The 25,845-nt window shown below is 39.6% G+C and overlaps 1 protein-coding gene and 1 long non-coding RNA gene across 4 annotated transcripts in view; both read right to left on the reverse strand.

Annotated features, from left to right (window-relative positions):
* The window catches only part of LOC140075331 (uncharacterized), a 27,240-nt gene extending 14,627 nt beyond the window's left edge, over nucleotides 1–12,613 (reverse strand). Inside the window, exon 1 of one of the 2 annotated variants that reach the window (XR_011849394.1) lies at nucleotides 10,139–12,613. This is a non-coding gene — a long non-coding RNA (uncharacterized lncRNA). Of the gene's footprint in view, nucleotides 1–10,133 lie in introns of both variants that reach the window. The other variant, XR_011849393.1, reaches the window with a different exon arrangement.
* An 832-nt stretch (nucleotides 12,614–13,445) lies between these two features.
* Nucleotides 13,446–25,845, reverse strand: part of CREB1 (cAMP responsive element binding protein 1) — a 46,395-nt gene continuing 33,995 nt past the window's right edge. For both annotated transcript variants that reach the window (XM_072121050.1, XM_072121049.1), the window contains 5 exons: nucleotides 22,038–22,138; nucleotides 21,420–21,562; nucleotides 20,982–21,158; nucleotides 16,722–16,872; nucleotides 13,446–14,777 (listed from right to left, as the gene is read on the reverse strand). In XM_072121050.1, the coding sequence (XP_071977151.1) occupies nucleotides 14,633–14,777; nucleotides 16,722–16,872; nucleotides 20,982–21,158; nucleotides 21,420–21,562; nucleotides 22,038–22,138 (717 nt within the window). In that variant the 3' untranslated portion in view covers nucleotides 13,446–14,632. The remainder of the gene's footprint in view (nucleotides 14,778–16,721; nucleotides 16,873–20,981; nucleotides 21,159–21,419; nucleotides 21,563–22,037; nucleotides 22,139–25,845) is intronic.

Raw genomic sequence — 25,845 nt, forward strand, 5'->3', positions numbered from 1 at the left:
CGCATCTCCAATTTAAACATGTTCCTAAAGTGATCAGTAATGACCAGCTGGACCCGTCCGGTGGAAGGGTAGGCGTTCTGTGACGCTTTTGTTCTGTCAAGCAAGTTTGATGTTCAATATATTATCATTTAGTTCATGAATAAAGTCTGTACATTCTTGTTCCGAACCCTTGTTGAAAAGAAAGTAATTATGGCTCAATGCAAATTCCAGAAGCTGCAAGATGAATGAATCATGTATGTGATTTGAATTAGGCTGTCCATCCTAGAAGTATGCTACAACAGATATACCGATCTCATGGGCCATATTGGTATATAACTATTCGACATCCATCATAACCAAAATGATCCTGGGTTCACGTCTAGATACTCCAACTGTTCAATTCGATGGCAAGAGTCCAAATTGACAACAAAAGGCTGGTGGCGATTCCAGACTTGTGAACACAGATTTCAAACGATCCAGTGGAATTTCTGGATTTAAAACTCAGTATGGTGCACAACAAAATTAAGACATCTTAATACCGGAAAAAAAATGCAAAAATAATATTTTATATTTTGATAGCTTTCCTCCTAAACATCTAAAAAAAGAATACCTTCTGGACAGTTCCTCAGATTGAAAAAGAACTGTAATGTTCTGCAAGATTTCAAAACACATGCTGGAGAAGTTATAACTAGATTGAAAGCAAAAGGTTACCCTAGAAAAATAATCTCTCAAGCCTATATGAGGGTCACACATCACAATCGTAAAACAATTGTGGTCCCAAAAAGATAACTGAGACCCAATAATCATGTTAGATTGAAAACCACCTACAACAACCAATGGACAGACTTATATAGAATTATGAATAAGAACTGGATTATACTTTTGAGTGAGCCAAAATTGGAGGTGTTCATCCATAACCGACCTACACTGACAGCAAGAAAGATCAGCTTACACCTAGCCATTTTGTACACCTCAGTTTAGGTACAACAGGAGGACATTGGATCATTGGCACCCTTGCATGTGGTGAATGCAATGTGTGCCAATACATGACAAACAGTTATACTTTCAGAAATCCCTGGAACAGCAAAAGTTACAAATTGAGAAACTATACCAACTGTAAACCCCCAAATGCCATTCAATGTCCTTGCTCAAAGGTTTATGTTGGACAGATGAGCCAACAACTTAGGAAACGTATACAACAGCACATGTCCACAGTAGGGACGGCACGCCAACACTACAAACAAGAGAAAAGCTTAACTTCTGTGGCACAGTTAAAGTGGATTGAAGGTCACGACTCTGGAAAAAGTCACTATGAACATACGAGGAGGCAATATAGTACCCAAGCTTCTGCACAAGGAATCCAGATGGATTTATGAATTACAAGCGATGGCTCCAAAAGGATTAAATGGTGAACTATATTATTTATAGGTTTCTACAGCACCCTGTATATTTGATTCACACTGGATATTTCACTTGAATACATTCTTTGGAGAAAATCACTGATCCATATTCCCATGCGATACAAATGGTGGACACCAGACATACAATTCAATTTTTAGGAGCCAGGGATCACAAATTATTATTATTTTTTTTTTTTTAAAGAAATCGACACTGACACTCTGGACATTGTCAGGTTCTAGCTATACCAGGTCATAATAGGAAAGGGGTAGTTCAGTAACCATTGAATATTTAGGCACATATATACTTTGGTGTTCTGAACGAATATGTACACTTGTTTGTGTTTTACGTGATATTAACAACTTTTGATATTTAGTATATGGATTTAAATAAAGATACATGAACTTCTTACATGTCATGGCATTCATTGGGACCTTTGCATATTACACTGTTGCTTTTCTATAGTGAATGTGTTTTTTGAAGTGTGGTCCATTATTCGGTCGCGTTTTTACATCATAGATTTATATATACCACATCATATAAGCGCTTATCCTGTCAAATATTATTTATTTTTAATTAACAGACTACATTGGGGCAAAATGCAAAAATTACATAAAAATTCAAAATTTCTACTAAAATTTGTACAGATCCAGGCTACTTATATAAAGAAAAAATAAAGTTTCCTAAAAACAGCAAGATGTGAGAAGTTCATACATACCGCACACTAACTATTCACCAAAATATGCAGCAAGGGGAACTTAAAATCCACAGGTTGTGCCAAACAACTTTTGCACGCCCCCTGCACATATCATTTATACCTCTTTATGTGTGTATTGTACTGTATATAGGGATTTTCCTCATCATTCATTACAATGTGAAACCGACCCATGGCAGAACCTAGGCTGCCAAGGCAACCAATTGCCCCCCTCCCCCTGTTGACCTCACAGGGAGCGGTGATCATATCTAAACCTTGGCAGGATTGGCAGCTTTGCCACAGGCATTTACAGGGTTAACACCCACGATTGGTGCAAGCACAGACTCCAGGTAATAAGCAGCAAATGCTCACCTTGTATGCAGAGGGCTCAGCCCGCAGCCGGCATGTGTTGTGGCAGTAGGGGTTAAAAAGTGACAGTGGAAATATGCTCTGAATGGTGTACCTTCCCTTAAGTGCCATGGGGTGTGCGCACTTATTGTTATACTCAGGAGAAATTGGGTAACAATTTTTATCTACTGAGAATGTGTATTTTTTTTTTTAAAAAATACATTCAATTAGCAAAAAAAAAAAAATTTTATTTCAAAATTGTACCCGGTTTTGTTTCAAAACAATTAGAGGCTAAACAGACTTAATCAAAGTTGTTTTACATACATTGAGGGGTTGTAGGTTGTGTTTTTTTCCTATGTCACTATCAATAATTAATCATTGAATTATAACTCTGGAAAGCATGCTTAATAATAGACCGATTCTGGAGGGGATTTTGGTGCAACAGTTGCAATATCCCCCCACAGGGACATAGCATTTTAGGCTTGGGGGCAGCTGGATTCCCTTTGTTACTTGAGTGGCTGGCAGAGAGGAACAGGCCTCATCCACGCTGGGTAGGTATGGGGAAGGTAGACTTGCAAGGAAGGAGGGAGATGCTGCAAATATTCAATATTTCCCCCTGGGCACTCCCGGTATAGGCATAGGGATCCTATGATGTCCTTGATGTTATGCAGCTTTAATAAGGGATCACATGGAGACAAGGGATGACAACCACCAAACTCACAGTTTGTTTATTCTGGAACACGGCTACTGGTGTAAGGTTCCTGGTTAGATGGTGTCCGGCAGAGGTTGCCCACAGCTTGGTATAGGTAGTTTCAGGCTAGAGGTGAGTGGCTGCTTCAACAGCAGAATAATGCAGACTCTTGAAGGTGGAGGATCTGTAGAGGCCTGATATCCACGCAGGCCATGTGTTGAGATGTGTGCTCTTCCTCAGCACTCCCAGAAAGAGCCCATAACTTCCACTCCAAGGGTTTTTATAACCTTCCCTTGGGAGTGTCACATTCATTATCCAACCAGCACCTTTCTTACATAGGCGATTAACAATAGATTTTATTGGTCAATAACAACATTCCTTCCCAGGCAGATATTTACCAGTTACATTACCATTTATAGACACTTGAAGTCTCACTGAGGTGATAAGACTCATTGATTACATCTATGGGATTTTAGTTTGGTAAAATACACTGCATTGGCAGGGGTGCTGCACAGTCACTTCATTTACATCACAATCAAAACTAGTAGAGGAAATAATGATGTTTTCTATAGTATTGCAATACTACTAATACAGATAGCCCCCGGGTTACGTAGGTTTGTTCTTTGGTGGAATTTGTATGCAAGTCAGAACTGTATATTTTATGATTGTAACCAAAGCCAAATTTTTCTGACAATTGGATTTTAAAAATGTTACATTTTCATAACAACCAAGATTAACAATAAAGCTTAATTGCAGACAACTGTTATAGTTATTTATTGTAGCCTAGGGCTAAAGTACAGTAAATTACCAATATCCAGAGGTCCGTTTGTAACTAAGGGTGGTCTGTAAGTCTGGTGTTCTTAAGTACGGGACCGCCTGTACATGTCTTGTCTCAGCTTATCTACTGTTATCTGCACAGATCCTTGGAAAACTGACCCTCAACCTTGCACAGAGTTACCTTCAGTCTATTGCTGCCTATGGCCATGAGGCTGTTGTAAGGCTGCATACATACTGCCGTAATCTGGCCGTACGAATTGTGCCCAGTTAACGCACACCATTGTAGTCAATGGTTGCCAGATACTGTACGGTGAGAACATTGTGTCTCATGACGCAGTGTCCAAGTCAGGTGGACATGCCGCAAAAGATAAAGCAGCACCCATTCCTGCCCTGTTTTGGGGCACAACCACTCAGTTTCCTATAGAGGGAAGGGGGTAAGCAGTGGCCTCTCCTCGCGGCTTTCTAGCCTTAGGCACAACACAAAATGCTGTTACGAGAGCCACTTGTCAGCTGTGATTATCATAGGTAGAAGGAAAAAAAAATAAAAAAATCATAGTACAGGAAACAAACATTTCCCGAATAACCACTAAATTAAATCCTTATTTGGCCAAAGAAATAAAAGATTTCCAAAAGGTAAAGATAGAAGTTAAAAAGTAAAACTTGGGGCGCTGCTGTATTATATAATGGTGACAATTTACTTTATGAAGGTAAAATATCACTTGATATACTGAGAGTTATTTAAATGTAGTTACGGTATATACAATAGCTTCTAACTCCAAACAATGTAACAATCCTACTGATGCTCTACATACACGTAACTCCGAGCGCTGAAGGATGCTCCAGACTCCTGATATATGTGATTAATATTGGATTTTAAAAGACCAATGTATTACAGCGCGTTTCGGTCCGGTACTCGGACCTTCGTCAGGCAATCCATTACGTGTATGTAGAGCATCAGTAGGATTGTTGCGTTGGAAAACCTTCCCCGGGGGACCCTGGAACACGGAGGACGGGACATTCACACACGTCGAGCTGCCGACAATCGTGATTTTAATTCTATATGCTGACACTGATCATCGAGTCCTACTGGACAAAAATCCTCTTGTTATACCAAGTGTCGTTGTTAATGCACTAGGAGAGCGTTCCCCTTTGTTTTCTCTCTGTCTCTTTACTATTCACTCTGGAGGAAGATTGCACTACTGTGCATCACTTCCTCCAATCCCAGGTCTTTTATTTATAACTCCAAACAATGGGTTCAGTCTTTACCTTCTACAAAGGTTTTATTTTTTAGCCAAGGGTTTAATTTAGTGGATTATTCATAAAATGTTTGTTAAAAAGTAAAACTTGGGGGGCTGCTGTATTATAAAATGGTGACACTTTAATACTTTATTAATTACACCTACAATGGTTGTTCCTAGATCAATACAACATACATTACCAGTCTGTAGCTGTAAATGTATATTGAGTGGAAGATCCAAACAATCTGTTATTGATATTACACTGTAGAGAAACTTGTATTTAATGAGAACTTGTCACCAGGGATCTCATTTTCACAGGTTCACATGACCATTACAGCTGGATTGCAAAAATGACTTTCTGCCTTTTCAGTGCATTTGCATTACAATATAATTGTGTGTTTTAAGTTACCTTGAACCATGTCAGAATTCTGTTCCTGTCCCCAGTTTACTTTGGATAGAATGCATTTAAGGAAAAAAAAAAAAAACATGCGACTTCTCTGTGCTGCTCAATCCCTCCTCAGCTCTCAGCCCTCACCTTTGTGCTCTTGTACAACTCCTCCCTCCCCCATTGGGAGTTCAGCTCTGTCCCTGCGTGGGTGAAAGAGCAGGAGGCGCTTCTACAGGAGCAGAAAGGTGAGAGCTGAGGAGTGAGTGAGCAGCACAAGTCAAACAAACCTACGACTCAGAACAGAACAAGGGAAGTTTTATTGTAAACATTTTGACAAATCCAGCTTTAACCCCTTAACGCCGAAGCCACTTTTCACATTCCTGACACGGCCCATTTTTTCAAATCTGCCCTGTGTCACTATAAGTGGTTATAACTAGAGATAGCATACTCGGACCGGCTCGTTACTCGGACGAGTATCTCGCCGGCTCGAGATCGAGCATTAAATTAAGTGAAGAACAGTATTTTTATTACATAATAAAATAACCCAGAAGTTTACTGATGTTTTGCTTGTAAGAACACATTGAAATAACACTATTCTTCACTTTCCAGGTGTTCGCGCGTGTCTCCCGCTAAGTTCGGAGATGTTCGGAACATCTGGAATGTGAAGAATAGTGTTCTTTCAATGTGTCCTGCACTTAAATGTTCGTGTTTTCACTGTTTTTAATGTTTTAATTCTATTCTTCACTTTGCAGCTGTGCGCGCGTATCTCCGAACCTATCGGGAGACACGCGCGCACACCTGCAAAATAGAATTAAAACATTCTACTGCAGAATAGAATTAAAACATTAAAAACAGTGAAAACACGAACATTTAAGGGCAGAACACATTTAAATAACACTATTCTTCACTTTGCAGCTGTGCGCGCGTATCTCCGACATTATCGGAAGACACGCGCTAACATCTGCAAAGTGAAGAATAGAATTAAAACATTAAAAACAGTGAACACAGGACCATTTAAGTGCAGAACACATTGAAAGAACACTATTTTTCATGTTCCAGATGTTCTGAACATCTCCTAACTTAGCGGGAGACACGCGCGAACACCTGGATAGTGAAGAATAGTGTTATTTAATTTTTTTCTTACAAGTAAAACATCAGTAAACATCTGGGATATTTTATTATGCACTGTTCTTTTAATGTTCTCTTTTACTAAAAAAATGCTCGAGTCTCCCATTGACTTCAATGGGGTTCGTTATTCGATACGAGCACCCGAGCATCGGGAAAAGCTTGTATCGAATAACGAGCACCCGAGCATTTTAGTGCTCGCTCATCTCTAGTTGTAACTTCATAACACTTTAACTTAGCCAAGTGATTTTAACCCCATAGCGCAATAAGACTTACCCTTACGTCTTGCTGCGCATGGGGGAGTATGAAGAGGGCTCACGGGCTGAGCCCTCTTCATACTCACCGGGCATTTGCTTCATAATGAAGCAAACGCCCGTCTGCAAGCACCGATCGCGGGTGTTAACCCTTTGATTGCCGCCGGCAAAGCCACCATCTTGGATCCGATCGTTACTCCCCGTGACGTCACCGGGGAGCGGCGATCCGTTGTCATGACAGCCTCGGATCACATAAAGATCCGAGGCTATCATGATCTAGGCCATCTATTACAATGTACGATCTGCACATTGTAATAGATGGTATGCAAAATCCCCATATATTGCCATACTGTAGTATGGCAGTATATGATAGGATCAATCAGACAACCTGGGGTTAAAGTACCCTAGGGAGTCTGAAAAATAGTAAAAATTGTAAAAAAAAAAAAAATTATATTAAAAAAACATAAAAATTCAAATCACCCCCCTTTCCCTAGAACTGATATAAATACAATTAAACAGTAAAAATCCTAAACACATTAGATATTGCCGCGTCCGAAAATGCCCGATCTATCAAAATATAATAACAGTTTTTCACTGCGTTTTACCCTGTAGCGGAAAATAGCGCCCAAAGTCGCAAATTGCTTTTTTTTGCCATTTTGAAAAATAGAAAAAATTCTATAAAAAGTGATCAAAAGGTCGCACAGTCCTAAAAATTAAAGGGTTGAAAACGTCATCAGAAGTTGCAAAAAATGACACCACCCACAGCTCTGTACACTAAAGTATGAAAAACTTATTAGCGCAAGAACACTGTAAAATGAAGAATTTTTCTGTACAGGAGGTTTTAATTTTTGTAAATGTATGAAAACATTATAAAACCTATACAAATTTGGTATCCATGTAATCGTATTGAATGAAAGAAGTAGACCTGTCATTTGCGGTGCACAGTGAAAGCTGTAAAAACCAAGCCCACAAGAAATGGCGCAAAAACGAAAAAGGGTCCTGGTCCTTAAGGGGTTAAAATTGTTTTCTCGTGACACATTGTACTTCATTTTAGTTGAAAAATTTTGGTGGTATATTTTGCATTTATTTATGAGAAAATTAGATATTTGGTGAAAATTTGGAAAAATCCTTGATTTTAGAACTTCAAAATGTTCTACTTTTTCCACACATAGTCATAACAGCAGGTGCGATTTTTCACATTTTCATAAAAACCGCGAAAACCTGCTCACTTTGAGAGGCCTAAATAAAAGAAAAACCCCATAAATTACCCCATTATAGAAACTACACCCCTCAATGTATGTAAAACAACTTTTATGAAGTTTGTTAACCCTTTAATTGTTTTACAGGGGTTAAAACAAAATCAGATACAATTTTGAAAGTACATTTTTTTGGCTAAATTAATGTGTTTTTAAAAAAATGTACAAATTCTCAGTGGATAAAATACCAAAACGCTCCACAAAATTTGATACCCAATCCCTCCCTCGTATAACAATACCCCACATGTGGTGGTAACCTGCTGTATGGGCACACGCCAGGGCATTGAGGGGAAGCTGCGCCATTCAGAGCAGATTATGCATTGTCACTTTTTATTAGCTATACAATCTTTATTTTTTTGGCAATTTGGACATATAAGGGCTTATTTTTTGCGACATGAGATGCACTTTACAAATACTTCATTTTCGTGGGTCATTAGCTTATTGATGAGATTTTATTAACTCTTGAATGTATGGGTGAAAAGAAAATTGTCAATTTTGGTTTCTTTTTGGGGGTCGTACACCTTACACTAAAAATACTATATTATCTTTATTCTATAGGTCACTACAATTACGGTGATACCTCATTTATATAGTTTTTCATTAATTTTTACAATTTTACTGGACAAAAACTAATATAGAGGAAATCTCATTTGTTTTTGCATCGCCATCTTTTCGGAGACGTAACTTTAATATTTTTTGCTTGACAGAGCTGGTTTAGGGCTTATTTTTTACATGTGGAGTTCTTTCCAGTGGTACCATTTTGGCGCACATAACTTTTTTTGATCACATTTTAGAACATTTTTGTGAAGAGATTTTATGAAAAATTAACATTTTTGTCAAGTTTTTCAGGTTTTTTTTACGGCGTTCACCAAGCGGGTCCAATAATGTTTCTGAGTTATTGTAAAGATTGTTACAGACACGACAATACCAAATGTGTTTTTTTTTGGCGATTTTGTGTTTTTTTCACTTTATTGCAGGTGTATAGGGAATATTTGTGTTTAGGGGACTTTATTTAATTCTTTTTATTAAAAAATGTTTTAATGAAATGTTTTTAACTGTTGTTTATGACTTTTACAGGTTAGCTTGAACAAGTGATCCACTGATCGCTTGTTCAAGCTATTCTTCACATTACACAGTGTAATACAGATGTAATGTAACACACTGAGCATGCTGCGCCAGAAGGCAGGGACCCGGCACCCGGAAGGAGATCGCGCAGCCCCGGCCACTGGCAGTCCCGGGGCGCTTACGGGGGGGGGGGTTTAGGGTTAATGTGCTTCTGCAAGCCATCTTTAGTGTAAATGAGGTCCCTGGTGACAGGCTCCCGTTCAATCAAGCATGAAAAACAAAGAACAATTCCTCATAGATTCAGGCATTTTCTTATATTTATTATCCATGGTCTAATTCCTTCTAAAATAATGCTAATAATTAGCCTGTATTACACTTGTTGACACTTGCCTTTAAAGGGGTATACTGAGAATACGAATATTTGATACAAAAACTCATAATGCTATAAATGAATCAAATCCTGATGTCATTAACCCCTTCCCATCAGGGCCCTTTTTCATTTTTGCGTTTTCATTTTTCACTCCCCCACCTTCAAAAATCTATAACTTTTTTATATTTCCATGTAAAGAGCTCTGTGACAGCTTGTTTTCTGCGTAACAAATTGCACGTCATAGTGATAATATTCCATGCCTTGTACTGGGAAGAGGGAAAAAATTCCATGAGCCCTCTCCATTCACCCACAGCCGTTGAGTGACGTACTATTACATCACGCGTCGGTAAGGGGTTAATCACATAAAAGAAATTAAATAGATTGATTTTATGGGCTTTCTAAAGTAGGTGCATTTATCTCCAACTTGTCCACCACTTACAACTCCCCTCAGTAACTCCTCCTCCATCTTATGCTCTGCTCCTAGTGATGATTTAACAGTCCTGCGCTGTTACCATAGTAATGATGTGTAACTGCCATCAGTGCACATTACCTCACCTACAGCCGGCTCCTCATTGCTCCTGCACTCTTCTCTAGGACCCAGGTGTCGCCACCCTCGTTCCTTGGGCGACGACGCCTGGGTCATAGAGAGGATTGGACACTAGTGTTCACTCCTCTCTATGACCCAGGCGGCGTCACCTAAGCAACAATAGCGGCGGATAGGTCGCACAAAGGATACAGCCAGTGATAATATTGCTATCTGTGGTCGGTCATCAGCGCCGAGTACGTCTTAGACGCACACAGCGCCAAAAGTTATTAAACCCTCAAAAGAGCTTGATAAAGACACACAATACGATCAAACGTTGCATCTGGATGGAATAAAGCACTCCTTGTGAGTTTAACTGTTCCTGTGCTGCAATGCTTTTTATTTGGCCATCAAAAGAGCTATTTCTAGTTTGTGAACCATAGGAGCTAAGGGGAGCAAATTTTTAAATAACTAATTACATATTAGATTATGTTTTAATATCTATTTCAATAGGAATTATGCTTATTCCTGCAATACTCCTTTCACTACAATAACTGGTGCTGCACAAAGGGGACACCATCTTGGAATGCCGATTTGAGACCCCTGTGACGTCATTCATTGAAGGGCGCCTCTGCAGTGATCAGCAGTAAATTTACAAAACACTGCAATACAGTTGTACTGCTGTATATTGTAATAACTATCAGACACTTTAGGGCAGTGATGGAGAACATTTTAGAGACAAAATGTGCCAAAATTACAACCAACACAGTAATTTAAGCAGTAACTCCTTGCTCCCTGTTCTTCCACAGCTTTCAATCATATCGGCCAACACAATCATAAAGGACACCAACACAGACTAAAGGAAGGGGCAAATTTTAAATATCATTGTAGTTTCTCTCCAGGGTCCCCCACGTACAAGAAGAATCATGGGGCCAGCAAGAGGACCTCCAAAAGATAATCCGGCCTTGTACACACATTTGCACTCATCCTGCAGCGTCATGTAACCAATGTGTTGTTTTAAAATAACATTAAAATACATATAATAAAACACATTAGATGACTGACCCAAACAATGGTAGGTTGTCATTTTAAATGCACAGTGAAAGCTGTAAAAACAGAGCGCAAAAGAAAATTTGTTCTTTTGTCAATTTCATCACATTTAGATTTTTTTTCCAGCTTCCCAGTACAAAGCATTTAATATTAAATGCTGGCACTAGGAAGTACAATTGTTACTTGGAACTGCAGCTGAGCCGATAAGAGACCCTTCCTCTTTATCCATCACCAAAAACAAGCCGCTTTCTTTATCGCAATGTGATTCACCTGCACATTAACTATTATATGGAAACGTTATCTATATCAGCCTTTAGAACCACTTACTAGAGCTCTGGTGTCAATTCAAACAGCTCTCACTGTTATGTAGCACATCAATATTGTAACTGAAAGTATTGTATTGTATTGTAAAGTATTGTAAGACAACATGTACCACGCTGTGCTCCGCACATGGAGAATTGTGACTGTTTTGTCTCCTAGGCTTCCTGTTTCAATATAGAAGCATCTACAGCAAAGCCTCTATTATAGGAGCCCAGTGCGAGGCTGCTGTAATGAACACAGGAACCTAAACAATAGTAGCTGCTCATCTCCTTGTCTTTATTTAATGTGCGGTGCACAGAAAGGACACAAGCAGGACCTTCCCAACAAGAAGGATGCGGTTAGACACTTTTTGGACAAACTGCAGTCCTGCAAGATATAAGTGTGTTACTGAAGAAACTTCATCCAATACACTCAAAATAGTAAAGATTACAGATTATTCTGTATTAAAATTCCATTTCAGCAATGAAGTTAAATAGAATTTTTTGTCCAGGTTTTATTTATTTCCGGTTTAAGGCTACATTCACACAGCTGTATGGGGGACGTATATACGCCCCATAGATGGCAATGGGCACAAGGCGCCTTATGGGAGCTCGGAGAAAGATAGGACATGTCCCATCTTTCCTCATAATAAGGCGCCGTGCGCCAAACATCGCAGTGAAGGAGGGTGGGTGTGAGCAGCACCCTCCTCCTCTCCCGGGCACCACCATGCTACGGTATGGTGGGCACATCGTCGTGTGAATGTAGCCTTAGGGCGAATGCACAAGTCCGTAAGTAGACAGCAGCTAGTTCACAGCCGCCATAGATGTCACTTGGTATCTCACAGCATTGTGTCTGAGCTGTGCGCATCTGCACGGCTCTGTAAGGAAAATAGAGGGGTGAGGTGCGCCAACCCCTCCCCTCTCGGCTTACTACTGCAGACATGTGCATGTAGACGTATATAGGATAATTAGGTGGCAGCCCAGTCATTTCCTTTGTTAACTGTGTCCGTATTCCCTAAATAAATTACATTAGTTATCTTGCTTTTGCGGGTTGAATCATGTCTCATGGCAAGTGTGGATGTCATGTCTTACAGTCATCTCAATGAGGTTACCGTCTACCACAGGGGCCACAACCCGGGCGTAGCACATAGTCAAGTGCAGAAGAATGGGGGGGGGGGGGGGGGGGGGGGGGGGGGGGAGAGGAGGAAAAACTTCTCACCCTTTCCCTCTCCATAGAAAGCTGAGAAAATATAGGACATACACTACCAAAAAAGAAATATAATGAGCATATAGTACTAAAAAATACAAAGTTTATTGAGTACACTTAAAAATAGAACATTAGACAAACAAAGGTGATTTCATGGCAGAACTATACAGGTGCCCGGCAGCGAGCACATAAAGAAGGGATATAATACATAGTTTTATAAAGTGCATAGTGCAAAGCCTAAAGTGCAACACATCAATGAATAAGGCGCACACATATTATAAAGTAACAGAATATACCAGAAGACAGGATGTGATGAGGCGCATGGAGGGGGGCGCTGCCCAGCAGCTTCACGACTCGTGTTTTGTTATTTTTGACTTTTCTATGAAGTGTTGCACTTTAGGCTTTGCAGTATGCACTTTATAAAACTATGCCTATTTTATGTGCTCGCTGCCGGGCACCTGTATGGTTCTGCCAAGAAACCACCTTTGTTTGTCTAATGTTCTATTTTTAACTGTACTCAATAAACTTTTTATTTTTTAGTACTATATTGGTGCCCTGCCCAACTCGAGCACTTTGCTCATACAATTCTTACTTTTTGGCTCATTTTTTAAATAGGATTTAAATATAGGACATATCCATGTATGAATTTTTAGAAATTCAATTTATATAGTAATATATGTGTGTAAAAAGTTAAAATATAGAGTATATACAATAGCACATAAGCACAAAGAATTTTTGCACACACAAAGTAAAAAAAAAAATTCTGATGCAAACAATACATCATAAGTTTTAAAATACAAAATGTATTTCAAATAGTACATGATAACTCTACTCAACATAAAATATTTTACAAGACCAACAAATCCCAAAACACAAAGTAAGCGGATTTCAAATGCTGCAATGAGCAGAGGCTAACAGTAAACCAATGGGGTGCTGCCCAATGTATACATTTCTTTTTTGTAATTTTTTTTCTCCAAAATTGGGCACAGGGATGGACTGAAAAAAAAAAATCCAATTCATAAATACAAATGTGGCGTCAAATATCCCACAATAGGTTGCTGGTGATAGGGATTTGAGTTTAGAGGTACAGTACATAAAGAAATGATTGCAGGTTTAAAATTGCCCAGAGTGTTGCCGTTCAATGAATTTTTAGACATTTTCTTTTCTGTCTGTGACAAGGTGTGGAAAATCGTAACAATAGTTTTAATATTTCTTTGTGCACTGAGGAGTGCTTTTTTTTTTAAATGTCCTTTAAAACTTATCGAATCAATGTACCTAATGTGCTTAGAACAAACCTTTCTTTAGTGCTTTGCACGGTTGCTTGAAGAGTAGTATGCGTTAACGTGACAAACAATTGGTGTGGCTGTCTAACCTGCCGGTCCAATTGTCCCCAGGGTGCAATGCATCTACTCCACAGGACTGTAACATGGTTCTCTTCCACGTGTGGTCAGCTGGACACATCAATGATTAAATCTTGTCATATATGCTTGGGCCAGGCGTAGTGGAGTAAGTACATGGGCGAAGCAAGGCAGTGTCTGTAATCAGCTCCGATAATACAGTATATAATTGTACTAAGAGCCACATCAGTCATAGACGCCTGAATGCGTTGTATATATACAGAAACCTTCCCTGCACTAACAATATGGAGCAAACACAGGAAGGGCAAAGCAGAAATGCAGTTGAACAAAATCTGGTAAAAAAAAATAAAAATAAAATAAGTCTTTTTCTTGATCTTGAAAGATGTTAACTCTGTTTTGGAGGCAGGAGTTAGGAGCATTCACAGTTTAATGCAAAAAGCACAGATGAATGAAATCCTGTAGTTGCTGTCAGGCAGTTTTGCGCAAAAGGGGGATATAGAAAATGAAATTCATTTAAAAAAAGAACAAAAAAAACAAACAAAAACATAACACAGTTCCTCTGGTTACATGTAACCAGTCTCTCCTCATTAAACCTAGAAAAATCTGTCCTGCTTAGTCAGATTTGTGGCAATAGAGGTCCTTAAGTGCTTTCAGTTCTTCGATCAAAGTCTTGTTTTGATTTTCGAGGACAGCTACTCTGTTCTCTAGGCATTTTACATATTCTTTCTTTTTCCGGCGACACTCCCGGGCAGCTTCCCTGCAATGGCAAAAGCAGGTTATTGTCATTTGTCTAATAAATTCGCATTGCACATAAAAATTACATGTTCACGACTACACAAAGCTTCATGGGGGGTTATTTTGTATTATTGAATCATTGAATCACTAAAAGTTTAGCGCAACAAAACTTTCAGCAAAATTGCACTAACGCATAACTGTATTATATATTTTTATATAGCTGCAGTAGTAGAAAACTAACATATTTCCAATATTCATTCATTACTTTATTGCATTTGTGTTCTCAGGCCCTCTCTATTCAGCCCTGCAATCTGGTTGACATGATGAAACCATACTGTGCTACAGGAGATGCAAACTACGGACTACATGATCACCAAAGAATGGAAAGGGAATCTGCTAACCAGCCTTGCATCTATCTTAGGGTGCGGTCACACGTCGCGTTTAACGCATGCGTTTAAAAACGCATTGCAATAGCTGGAGAGTGATTTGCCTAATTAAACAGCTGCTAACACCTGTGTTTACAAAACACAACCGTTAACACATTGTTAACGCATGCGTTAACATCGCGGTTAACACATGCGGTTGTTAACACATGCGTTAACATCGCGGTTAACGCATGCGTTTTGTAAACACAAGTGTTAATAGGTGTTTAATTAGGCAAATCACTCTTCAGCTATTCCAATGCGTTTTTAAACGCATGTGTTAAACGCGAAGTGTGACTGCACCCTTAGTAGGTAGTGCTAGTCACAAGGCTGTATGAGATTATAGGTTTGTCTGTCACTTTATTAGGTACACCTGTCCAACTGCTCGTTAACACTTAATTTCTAATCAGCCAATCACATGGCGGCAACTCTATGTAGACATGGTCAAGACAATCTCCTGCAGTTCAAACCAAGCATCAGTATGGGGAAGAGAGGTGATTTGAGTGCCTTTGAACGTGGCATGGTTGTTGATGCCAGAAGGGCTGGTCTGAGTATTTCAGAAACTGCTGATCTACTGGGATTTTCACGCACAACCATCTCTAGGGTTTACAGAGAATGGTCCGAAAAAGAAACAACGTCCAGTGAGTGGCAGTTCTGTGGACGGAAATGCCTTGTTGATGCCAGAGGTCAGAGGAGAATAGGCAGACCGGTTCGAGCTGATAGAAAGGCAACAGTGACTCAAATCGCCATCCGTTACAACCAAGGTAGGCAGAAGAGCATCTCTGAACGCACAGTACGTCGAACTTTGAGGCAGATGGGCTACAGCAGCAGAAGACCACACCGGGTGCCACTCCTTTCAGGTAAGAACAGGAAACTGAGGCTACAATTTGCACAAGCTCATCGAAATTGGACAGTAGAAGATTGGAAAAACGTTGCCTGGTCTGATGAGTCTCGATTTCTGCTGCAACATTCGGATGGTAGGGTCAGAATTTGGCGTCAACAACATGAAAGCATGGATCCATCCTGCCTTGTATCAACGATTCAGGCTGGTGGTGGTGGTGTCATGGTGTGGGGAATATTTTCTTGGCAGTCTTTGGGCCCCTTGGTACCAATTGAGCATCGTTCCAATGCCACAGCCTACCTGAGTATTGTTGCTGACCATGTTCATCCCTTTATGACCACAATGAAAATGGCCCAAAACGCTTTCCTTTAACTCTATATCAGAACTATGGAACCAGCTGAAAATATGAATCCTCATCTGCTCATTTTCATGTGACTTTGGATATTTATTTTTATAGGTAAATAGGCGAAATTTCACATAAAAGTTGCAATGCTAGAGAGGGTATTTCATCCCCTACCTGAGGGGGATTCAAGTTTTATGTGGAAGAAGCTGGTGTCAGGTTCCCTCTAATATTTTCTATCCCTTGATGTAGTAATGCAACAATATTATGAATGTTTTTTAACTGCAACAGTCAATGGTTATTGGCAATTAGTGTAAACATTAATGATAGAAACTTATGTGCTAATCTATGAAGGAATCATACCTGTTTTTCATAAGTCGGACTTCCCTCTTCCGCGCAGCTTCCTCAGCCGGCTGTGCAGGGATTGCCGGGGAAGATGCCATGACCACTCCTGGTGCAATCGTGCTTGTGGGAGCTGTCCGTATCTGATAAGTCTGTACATCCCCTGAGGCAGCTATAAGCAAAAAATAGTCTTTCATTAGATCTCCCCCCAAATAAAATTATCTTTTTTTGAGTGGATGAGGCTTAAAAAAACCTTGATAGATGTATCTGTACTCTAAGCCATTGCATCTTTCAGAGCTAAATAAAGGGCAGCACGTTATAACAGGGTGTTAGCTGCAGAAAGTTAACCAAGGGGTTAAGAGTAATACTAGTTATCAAAAATGGCATCAGCGTTGGCAAGTTCCCCATACCTATAATGAATGAATGAACTGTTAATGCATAAATTGTTACATTTTCTGTGCTCACATTACCCCATTCTTCTGAAGCAGCTAAACATCTGGGATGGAGGTGGAACTTAAAGAGGACCTGTCACCCATAAAATGGACCTGTCACCCGCAAGCAGCTCCTAGCACTATCTCAGATGGAGCAGTATTACACAGCTAGCATTATCGGAACCTTCCGATAACTCTAGCAGACACTGCTGCGAAGTACAATAGGGACTCAGGATCGCGCTCAAAAGGGGAGCAGTCCGAGGCTCTTCCCCGGTCCGCCCACTCCATAGGCCGGTGGTGACTGTTGAGCTTCCTAGCCCCGCCCCTTCATGAATACGACGGACCACTTTGAGCGTGGACCGGCGTTTCTATTGTACTCTGCAGCAGTGTCTGCTAGCGTTATTGGAGGTTTGCGATAACGCTAGCAGTGTACCACTGTTGCATCGGAGGTAGTGCAAGGAGCTGCTTACTTTAGTAAACAGCTCACAGTGATATTTATTTTAACCCTAGAATGCATGACCATAGAAATCTACACTATTACATACCTGGGGCCTTTTAGGCCCGTGTGCAAATAACATGGAATAACTCAAATAAAAATACTTTGCATTTTTAAAATAAACTTTAAAAAGTAAGGATGCATTCCCACTAGCGCTGGTGTCTGCCAGGAGGGGATCTGTAATGGATCTGACCTCCTGGTGTCCCCAGCTAAGGCTGGTAGAATCCGGACATTCTGGGCTTAAAACGCCCAATATACTCATTCAATATAACTCTTTATAATAACGACCATACGGGGGACATATATACTGCCGACGTATATACACGTCCGATACACGGCAATGGGCGCATGGCGCCCTACGGGAGCGGTACAGCGCAGCACACATGCGGCACCGTACCGCTCCGTACCCGGGAAAAAGATAGGACATGTCCTATCTTTTCCCGTAATACGCCGCCGTGCGCCATGTATCCCTATGAGAGGGGCACGGGTGAGCTGCGCTCACCTCCTCCTCATCTCCCCGCGTCCTGCCGTTGCCTGCTACGGTACGGCGGGCAACGGCAGTGTGAATGCAGCCTAAGTCACAGTTTTCCCCAGCAACAGAAAAGACAAAAAGACTTAGGATCACATGTAAACCTAGTACGGGCCTAAAAGGCCCCAGGTATGTAGATATGGGGTATTCACAAAAAAGAGTTATTATACCGAAATGCCTGTAACATAAAAATATATGAACAACTGGGAATGACTAACAACTATATAATCGAGGAATACCTAGAGTTTCAGAATTCTAACTAATGTAATCTTGCAGTAAAAAGAAAAAAAAAAATCAACAGAGCGGGCCTGCGAGGCCCCAGGTATGCATTCTAGGGTTAATGGGTGACAGGTCCTCTTAAAATCACAAAGCACATATACTGATCCTTAGCATCCTCATGCCCTCTTCCTCCAAAATCCATACCATTTGGCTCAGGATGATCACCTAAAAGCAAAGGGCTGTAAATCACAAATAATAAATACCTACAAAAAATACCCACCAAAAAAATACAACGGAAGCAGTACAAATTCACTACAAATATGTATATTTTATAATGTATACAAACAATTGAATTGTCATCATGACTTATAAACACCCATTAAAAACAGTATCTCAAAAGGTGGTAAAGACAAGGTGGTGCACAACATGATCCAACATAGAGTCAAAGTATCTACTATCCACATAAATCATCTACATAAATATCATCGGCTGATCACTCCAAAATAACACAGTATCAAATATATAAATGCATGTACATATTCAAAAAGCATACCAACCAGACTGCATTCTGTATTGGACCAGAGGTGCCACCTGTGGATATAATATTTTAAGAGACACACTGCACAAACTCATAACTACATCCTTGCTTGTTAACCATCCCATCAACTATATAATTAACCCCTTCTGGTCCAAGCCATTTTAGGGCCTCAGGATCAGGCCTGATTTTTTAAAATTTGCCCTGTGTCATTATAGGAGGTCATAACTGTGTAAAGCTGTACATTTTTTTTCTCATTACACATTCCACTTCAAAAGTATCGTATATCCTCAAATATAAGCTGAGGCCCCTAATTTTACCACCAAAAACTGGGACAACCTATTGACTCGAGTATAAGCAGAGGGTGGGAAATGCATGGGTCCCAGCCATCAGTAGTAGCCAGCCAACCAGCCGCCAGTTTGCTCAGTACATAAAAAAATATGCTTAGATATGTCATCAGCTGCAACACGCCGCATCATAGTGTGCGGCGGTCCTGTTACAGCGGACAGAAGAGGAGTGGTGTTGACGGAGCATCGCGGAGAAGACAGAAGAGGGGCCGCTGGAAGGAGAGTATGCAAGGTTTTTTTTTTTTTTTTTTTAATTGACTCGTGTATAAGCTGAGGTGAGGTTTTTCAGCACATGTTTTGTGCTGAAAAACTCGGCTTGATGATATCTTTTGTATTTAGTTATGAAAAAATTTGGCAAAAATTTAGAAAAATTAATCATTTTCAAAGTTTTAAATTTTCTGTTTTTCAGGCATTTGGCATTTTACAAATGTCTGCTTTATATCGGTGTGGATTTTTATGCATTTTATGGTTAACTTGTTTTGCAGAATATAGAACTTATATAGAACAAAATTTGCTTCTTTTTGCATTGCCATGTAACAATGGGCATAGCATTTTTTTTTTTTGTTTACAGAGCTGTTTTCAAACTTGTTTTTTGAGGGACAAGCTGTACTTTTTCTTTGGTATCATGTCGGGGTAAATGTTACTTTTTGATTTCTTTTTAACCCTTTAGAGATTTGGCCCTTTTTTGTTTTTTTCATTTCCATTTTTTCAGTCCCCACAATCAAAAATCCATAACTTTTTTTTATTTTTTACTACACATAAAGAGGTCTGTGGTGGCTTGTTTTCTGCATAACAAATTGCACTTAATAGTGATGGTATTTATTATCCCATGCCACATACTGGGAAGAAAAATTCCAAATGCAGTGAAATTGGTGGAAAAACGCATTTGTGCCGTTATCTTGTGGGCTTGGATTTTACGGCTTTCACTGTGCGCCACAAATGACAAGTCTACTTTAATCTTTGTATCACAGGGATACCACATTTGTATAGGTTTTATAAAGTTTTCATACATTTACAAAAATTAAAACCTCCTGTACAATTTTATTTTTGGATTTTGCCATCTTCTGGTGTAATAACTTTGTAGGAAATACTTTGATGTAGGAGCTGTAGAAGGTGTCATTTTATGTAACAGTTGATGAAGTTTTCAATGCTACAAGTTTTAGGACTGTACAACCTTTGATCACTTTTTATTGAATTTTTTTTACATTTGTGAAAACGGCAAAAAAGTGCCATTTTCAAATCGGGCGCTATTTTTGATTATGGGGTGAAACGCAGTAAAAAAAAGGGTTATTATATTTTGATAGATTGGGCATTTTCAGACGCGGCGATACCTTATGTGCTTGTGATTTACTATTTATATCAGTCCCTTTCCTACTATTTTTCACACCCCCTAGGGTACCTTAAGCCCAGGTTGTCTAAGTGATCCTACCATATACTGCCATACTGCAGTATGGCAGTATATAGGTTTTTCCTCCTCATTCATTACAATGTGCGAATCGCACATTGTTATCAATGGGTTAAAACGAGGCAGTCGTTTTCGGAAGACCTGAGGCTGTCATGACAACCAATCGTTGCTCGCCGATGACGTTACAGGGAGCGGCAATCTCCAACAAGATGGCGGCATCCGTGCGTGTTGACACCCGTGATTAGGTCACACTGCAAGAAGTGGTTAAAAGAGAAGTCAAAACAACACTTAACCACTTTCTCAACATTCTTTCTCTTACCTTGTACGACAACTTGGTTACTTGGGACAAGTATCTGTTGTCCGTCTGTCGTCTGTGCATACTGTAAGATGGTGGGCTGTGTGGCAGCTGTGTTGGCCATTGTTAATGTCTGAAGCCCTTGGACTCCATCTGTACCGTTGTTTGCTAGCTGTATGGCTCCTCCCTGAGTGATGGCAACTAAACAAGAGATATACAGCAAAGTAGAATTGTGACGAAAAGGTACAAAAATACAAGTCCGACAACCGTCAGAATGAGAATAATTATTCAATACTAAGTATGCCATGAGGTAAATGGTGCACAATTAAATAACAAAAGGACTAAACTTCAGGGGTTCATGAGCTAAAAGTATGTAATCCTTGTAACGCAGGACTCACATTACTGAATTAAGGCTCCAAAATATATTGCATTTGTACATTGTATAAGTAACATAAGCCTTACTATACTGGCCGCTGCTGGTTTGATAGATGGGTGTCGGTACAGTCACTGTTGTTATGGCTGGAGCAGAGGTTTCCTCTTCAGACTTTTCTTCTTCAATTCTTGGTACACCAGGGGCATCTGAAGATAGATCATTTAGGATTTTTCTGTGGAAACAAATACAACAATTTTCTCTACAATGTTCCATAGATAGAAAAACGATCTATAAATCTATAAATATTGAAAATATTTTGTTGGGAACAAGTAATTATGTGCATGACTTTCTGCCCTGAAGAGTTCTCAGTATAACCAGCGTTACGTGAAGAGTGCAAGTTTCAGACAGGCAGAGCATCAGCTGCTGAGGCAAATGTGAGGGTGCAGAATGAGGCAAAATTTTGACAACTTCTCCTGAACAGCCTAGCTTGCTGCAGCCATTCTCCAATTCTCTGTTGGCGATTTTCCAATATGCTCTGTGCTTTTAAAAGTCCATTTATGGTGAAATTAATTAATTTTGGGTTAGAAACAAAATATTGAGAACGGAACGACTTAGCGGAATGAGAAGAATTTTGCAGCTTGCTATGTTTTGTACTACACATTATTCAAAAGCTTTCCCCAGACTTTATTAAAACATTACTTTCACACCTGTATGAAGGTCGCCTTGACAAAATTTCTCTGCGCTTCTGGGAGTCTGTAACACTGTCTACGGATTCTTGCGAGTCTTCGCTTTCTGCAATAGTGGATATCTTATAAAAGAAAGATAACATGTCGTAAATGTTGGTTATTTGTTCAGTACAATGACATTCTTTTTAGTGCTTTATTTGTGTACAGTGTGTTCTATTTTAATACAGCAATGGTCAGTGACAGATACATGCAAGCGTACAGGCAAGTCTGGAGCATAACCCCCCCCCCCCCCCCCAAAAAAAAAAAAATAAAATAAAAAATTCTAACAACCCCTTACTGCCAAAGCCAGTTTGCACCTTGACACAGCCCATTTTTCCCTGATGTCTTATTTTTGTAGGATGTAGGAAAATGTTCACATTTTCATTAAAAAATGCTAAATCAGGCTTTTGAGGGGGGACCTGCTCAGTTTTCAAGTCACTTTGAGAGGCCTAAATAATAGTTAAACCCCATAAATTACCCCATTATAGAAACTACACCTCTCAACATGTGCAAAAGAACTTTTATCATATTTGTTGACCCTTTCATTGCTTTTCAGGGGTTAAACAAAATGTGCAATATTGAAATGTCTAATTTTTTGTCTAAATTAATGTGTTCTTCACAAAAATTTTTACACATTCTTGGTGGATAAAATACCAAAACGCTCCAAAGTTTGATACCCAATCTCTTCAGATTATAAAAATACCCCACATGTGGTGGTAAACGGCTGTATGGGCACTTTTTAATGGCTGTAGAATCTTTATTTTTTTGGCCATTTGGACACTTATTTTCTTTGATATTAGATGTACTTTACAAATACGGAACTTCATTTTAGTGGGTCTTTAGATTACTGATAAGATTTTATTAACTCTTGAATACAGGTGGTCCCCTACTTAAGAACACATGACTTACAGACATTCCCTAGTTACAAACAGAGCTCTGGATGTTGGTAACTTACTGTACTTACAATAAACAGCTATAACAGTCATCACAGGTGTCTGCAATTAAGATTTGTTGTTAATCCTGGTTCTGATGACAACCCAACATTTTTAAAATCTAATTGTTACAGAGTCAAAAAAAAAAAAAAAAAGTCTGGGGTTACAATTATAAACTATAAAGTTCCGACTTCAACTGAAGAACAAACCTACAGAACCTTGTACGTAACCCAGGGACTGCCTGTATATAGAGTAAAGAAAATCGTCAATATTTCGCCTTTTTCGCCTTTCTTGTTGTATTTTTTGTAGCTGTACCATAAAAATATATTATCTTTATTCTATTAATATAGTGATCCCATTTATATAGTTTTTAAAATTATTTTTACAATTTTACTGAAGAAAAACTAATATAGAGAAAATATCATTTGTTTTCTTATCGCCATCTTTTATGAAACTTTAATATTTTTTGGTTGACTGAGCTGGTTTAGGGCTAATTTTTTAAGATTTTCGGGTTTTGTTTTTACGGCGTTCACCTAGCTGGTGAAATAATGTTATTGATTTATTGTACGGATGTGGCAATACAAAATATGTGGGTTTTTTCATGATTTTTTTGTACTTTATAAAAATGTGAATAGATAATGTTAGTTATGGGACTTTTAGTATATTTAATAAAAATCATTAAAAGGGTATTCCGGGAATATAAACGTCTGAGTTTTGTTGTATTCATTTATTAATATCATCGTTTTTTTTTATCAATGTCATTAGTCACAAAATAGAGCTTAAATACTTTGATTTTATGATTCACAAAATGTTATGGGCTCTCTAAAGTAGGTGGACTTATCACCAAGATGGCCAACGCTCAAAACTACAAGCCCCATGATCCTTTAGTTCTCAGTACTCCTCCTCCCTCTTATGCTCTACTCCCAGTGATGATATAACAAACTTTCTTGCTCTGTTACCATGTAACTGCCATCACTACACATCACGACAGCACAGGCCATACTGGATGCGCTGCAACCAACCAACTACAGCCAAACATTGGGGATCACATGACCTGCCCAGGCAGGTGCAGGACATGATGTGGACATGTGACCAGCAGCCATCTTCTATCGGACTGATTAAAGGGCCAGTAGCATTTTAATTCGTCATTATAGTGTATGACTGCATTTTTATGCTAAGGGGAGCAAAATTTTAATTAACAACTAATTACATATTTGCTTATATTTTAAGGACCCATTTGTTTATGAATTATGCCGATTCCTGGAATACCCCTTTAAAATAAAAGTATTTTAACTTTTTTTTTCTTTTACAGGTTGGCTTAAACAAGCAATGCTCTGATAACTAGTTCAAGCTCCTATTCATATTACACGGTGTTGTGTAACACACTGAGCATGGTGGCAGAGAAGATCACGCAGCCGCAGGGCACTGGCCGACCCTGGGGCTGCCAGCGGAGCAAAATGTCTTTACATGCCCCTTACATTCCACGGTGTAAGGAGTTAACACCGGTTGTTAGAGGCGGATGTCAGCTGTAATATACAGCTGACACCCAGTTTCTGGCAGTGGCTCTGTTCGGCAGCCGGTGCCAGAAGCGGGACATAGTAGTGCGTCACAATGTAGCAAGTCCCGGCTTCCCGTGACGTACTACTACGTCAAATGTCGGGACGGGGTTAAGGTGGTTATCCAAAAATGGAAAAAGGTACAACATTTTAAAGCTGAGAATGGATGAAAACTTAAATGCGATACTCGCCTTACCAAACCACTTTAACAAAATCACCACTTCTCCACAGGTGCCTACTTTATTTGGAAATTATGGTGGAAAAAAAGCAATTGGTCAATAACAAAACTTCCTCTCAGAGCTTTGTTTTCTTTAAGTCTTCATTAGGTTGGCACAGACTGTTGCTGGTTTGTTGGCCCATTCCTCCATCCAGATCTCCTCTAAAGCAGTGATGTTTTGGGGCTGTCACTGGGAATTAACTCCCTTCAAAGGCCTTCTATGGTGTTGAGATCTAGAGGCTGGCTAAACCACTCAAGGCCCTCGAAATGCTTCTTACGAACCCTATTTGTTCGTTGCCCTCGTAGTGTGCTTGGGAATGTTGTCACGCTGAAAGACCCAGCCACGTTTCATCTCAATGCCCTTGCTGACGGAAGGAGGTTTGCACTCAAAGTGTCGATCACCACAGTCCCTTTGTGGAGAAATAGACCCTCATCACGATGCTCCCACCCCCATGCTTTACAGTAGGTATGGTGTTCTATGGATGCAACTCAGCATTCACTCTCCTCCAAACACAACAATTTGTGTTTTTAACAAACAGTTCTACTTTGGTTTTATCTGACCAAACGTCATTTTCCAAAACTCTTCTGGAACATCCAAATACTCTTTAGCAAACTTCAGACGTACAGATACGTACTGGCTTAAAGAAAATCTGTCGAGCAAATTAATCACCCAAAACTAAATATATTTTCATAAAGTGCTATTAGAAGGCATTGCCCCTATCCTTACATTGTCCCTCGACATGCCTGTAATCTCAAACTATCAGGTCCTGAAGCTGTATGCAAGTGACCTGAGACGGGTCCAATGAATCATTAGCCTATTCAGCAGTCCAGCTATTCATGAGTGTGAGGCACACCCCCAGTGCTTGACTGACAGTCTGTATAATGATGTGACCCTCCGGATGCTGGCTCCTCTCTATACTTCCTGGGACACGCCCCCTGCAGCCTGTGTGTGTATGAGATACTCCTATACACATGACTGACAGCATGTAGCAGTTGTAACAGCCTGACATGCTGTTACTCCTATACACTACTTGTGTAGCTGATGTCTGTGTACATTGCATGCAGCAGATAAAGCACTAGAAATG

This window comes from Engystomops pustulosus, chromosome 8 (assembly GCF_040894005.1).
Source record: "Engystomops pustulosus chromosome 8, aEngPut4.maternal, whole genome shotgun sequence".
Lineage (NCBI taxonomy): Eukaryota > Metazoa > Chordata > Amphibia > Anura > Leptodactylidae > Engystomops > Engystomops pustulosus.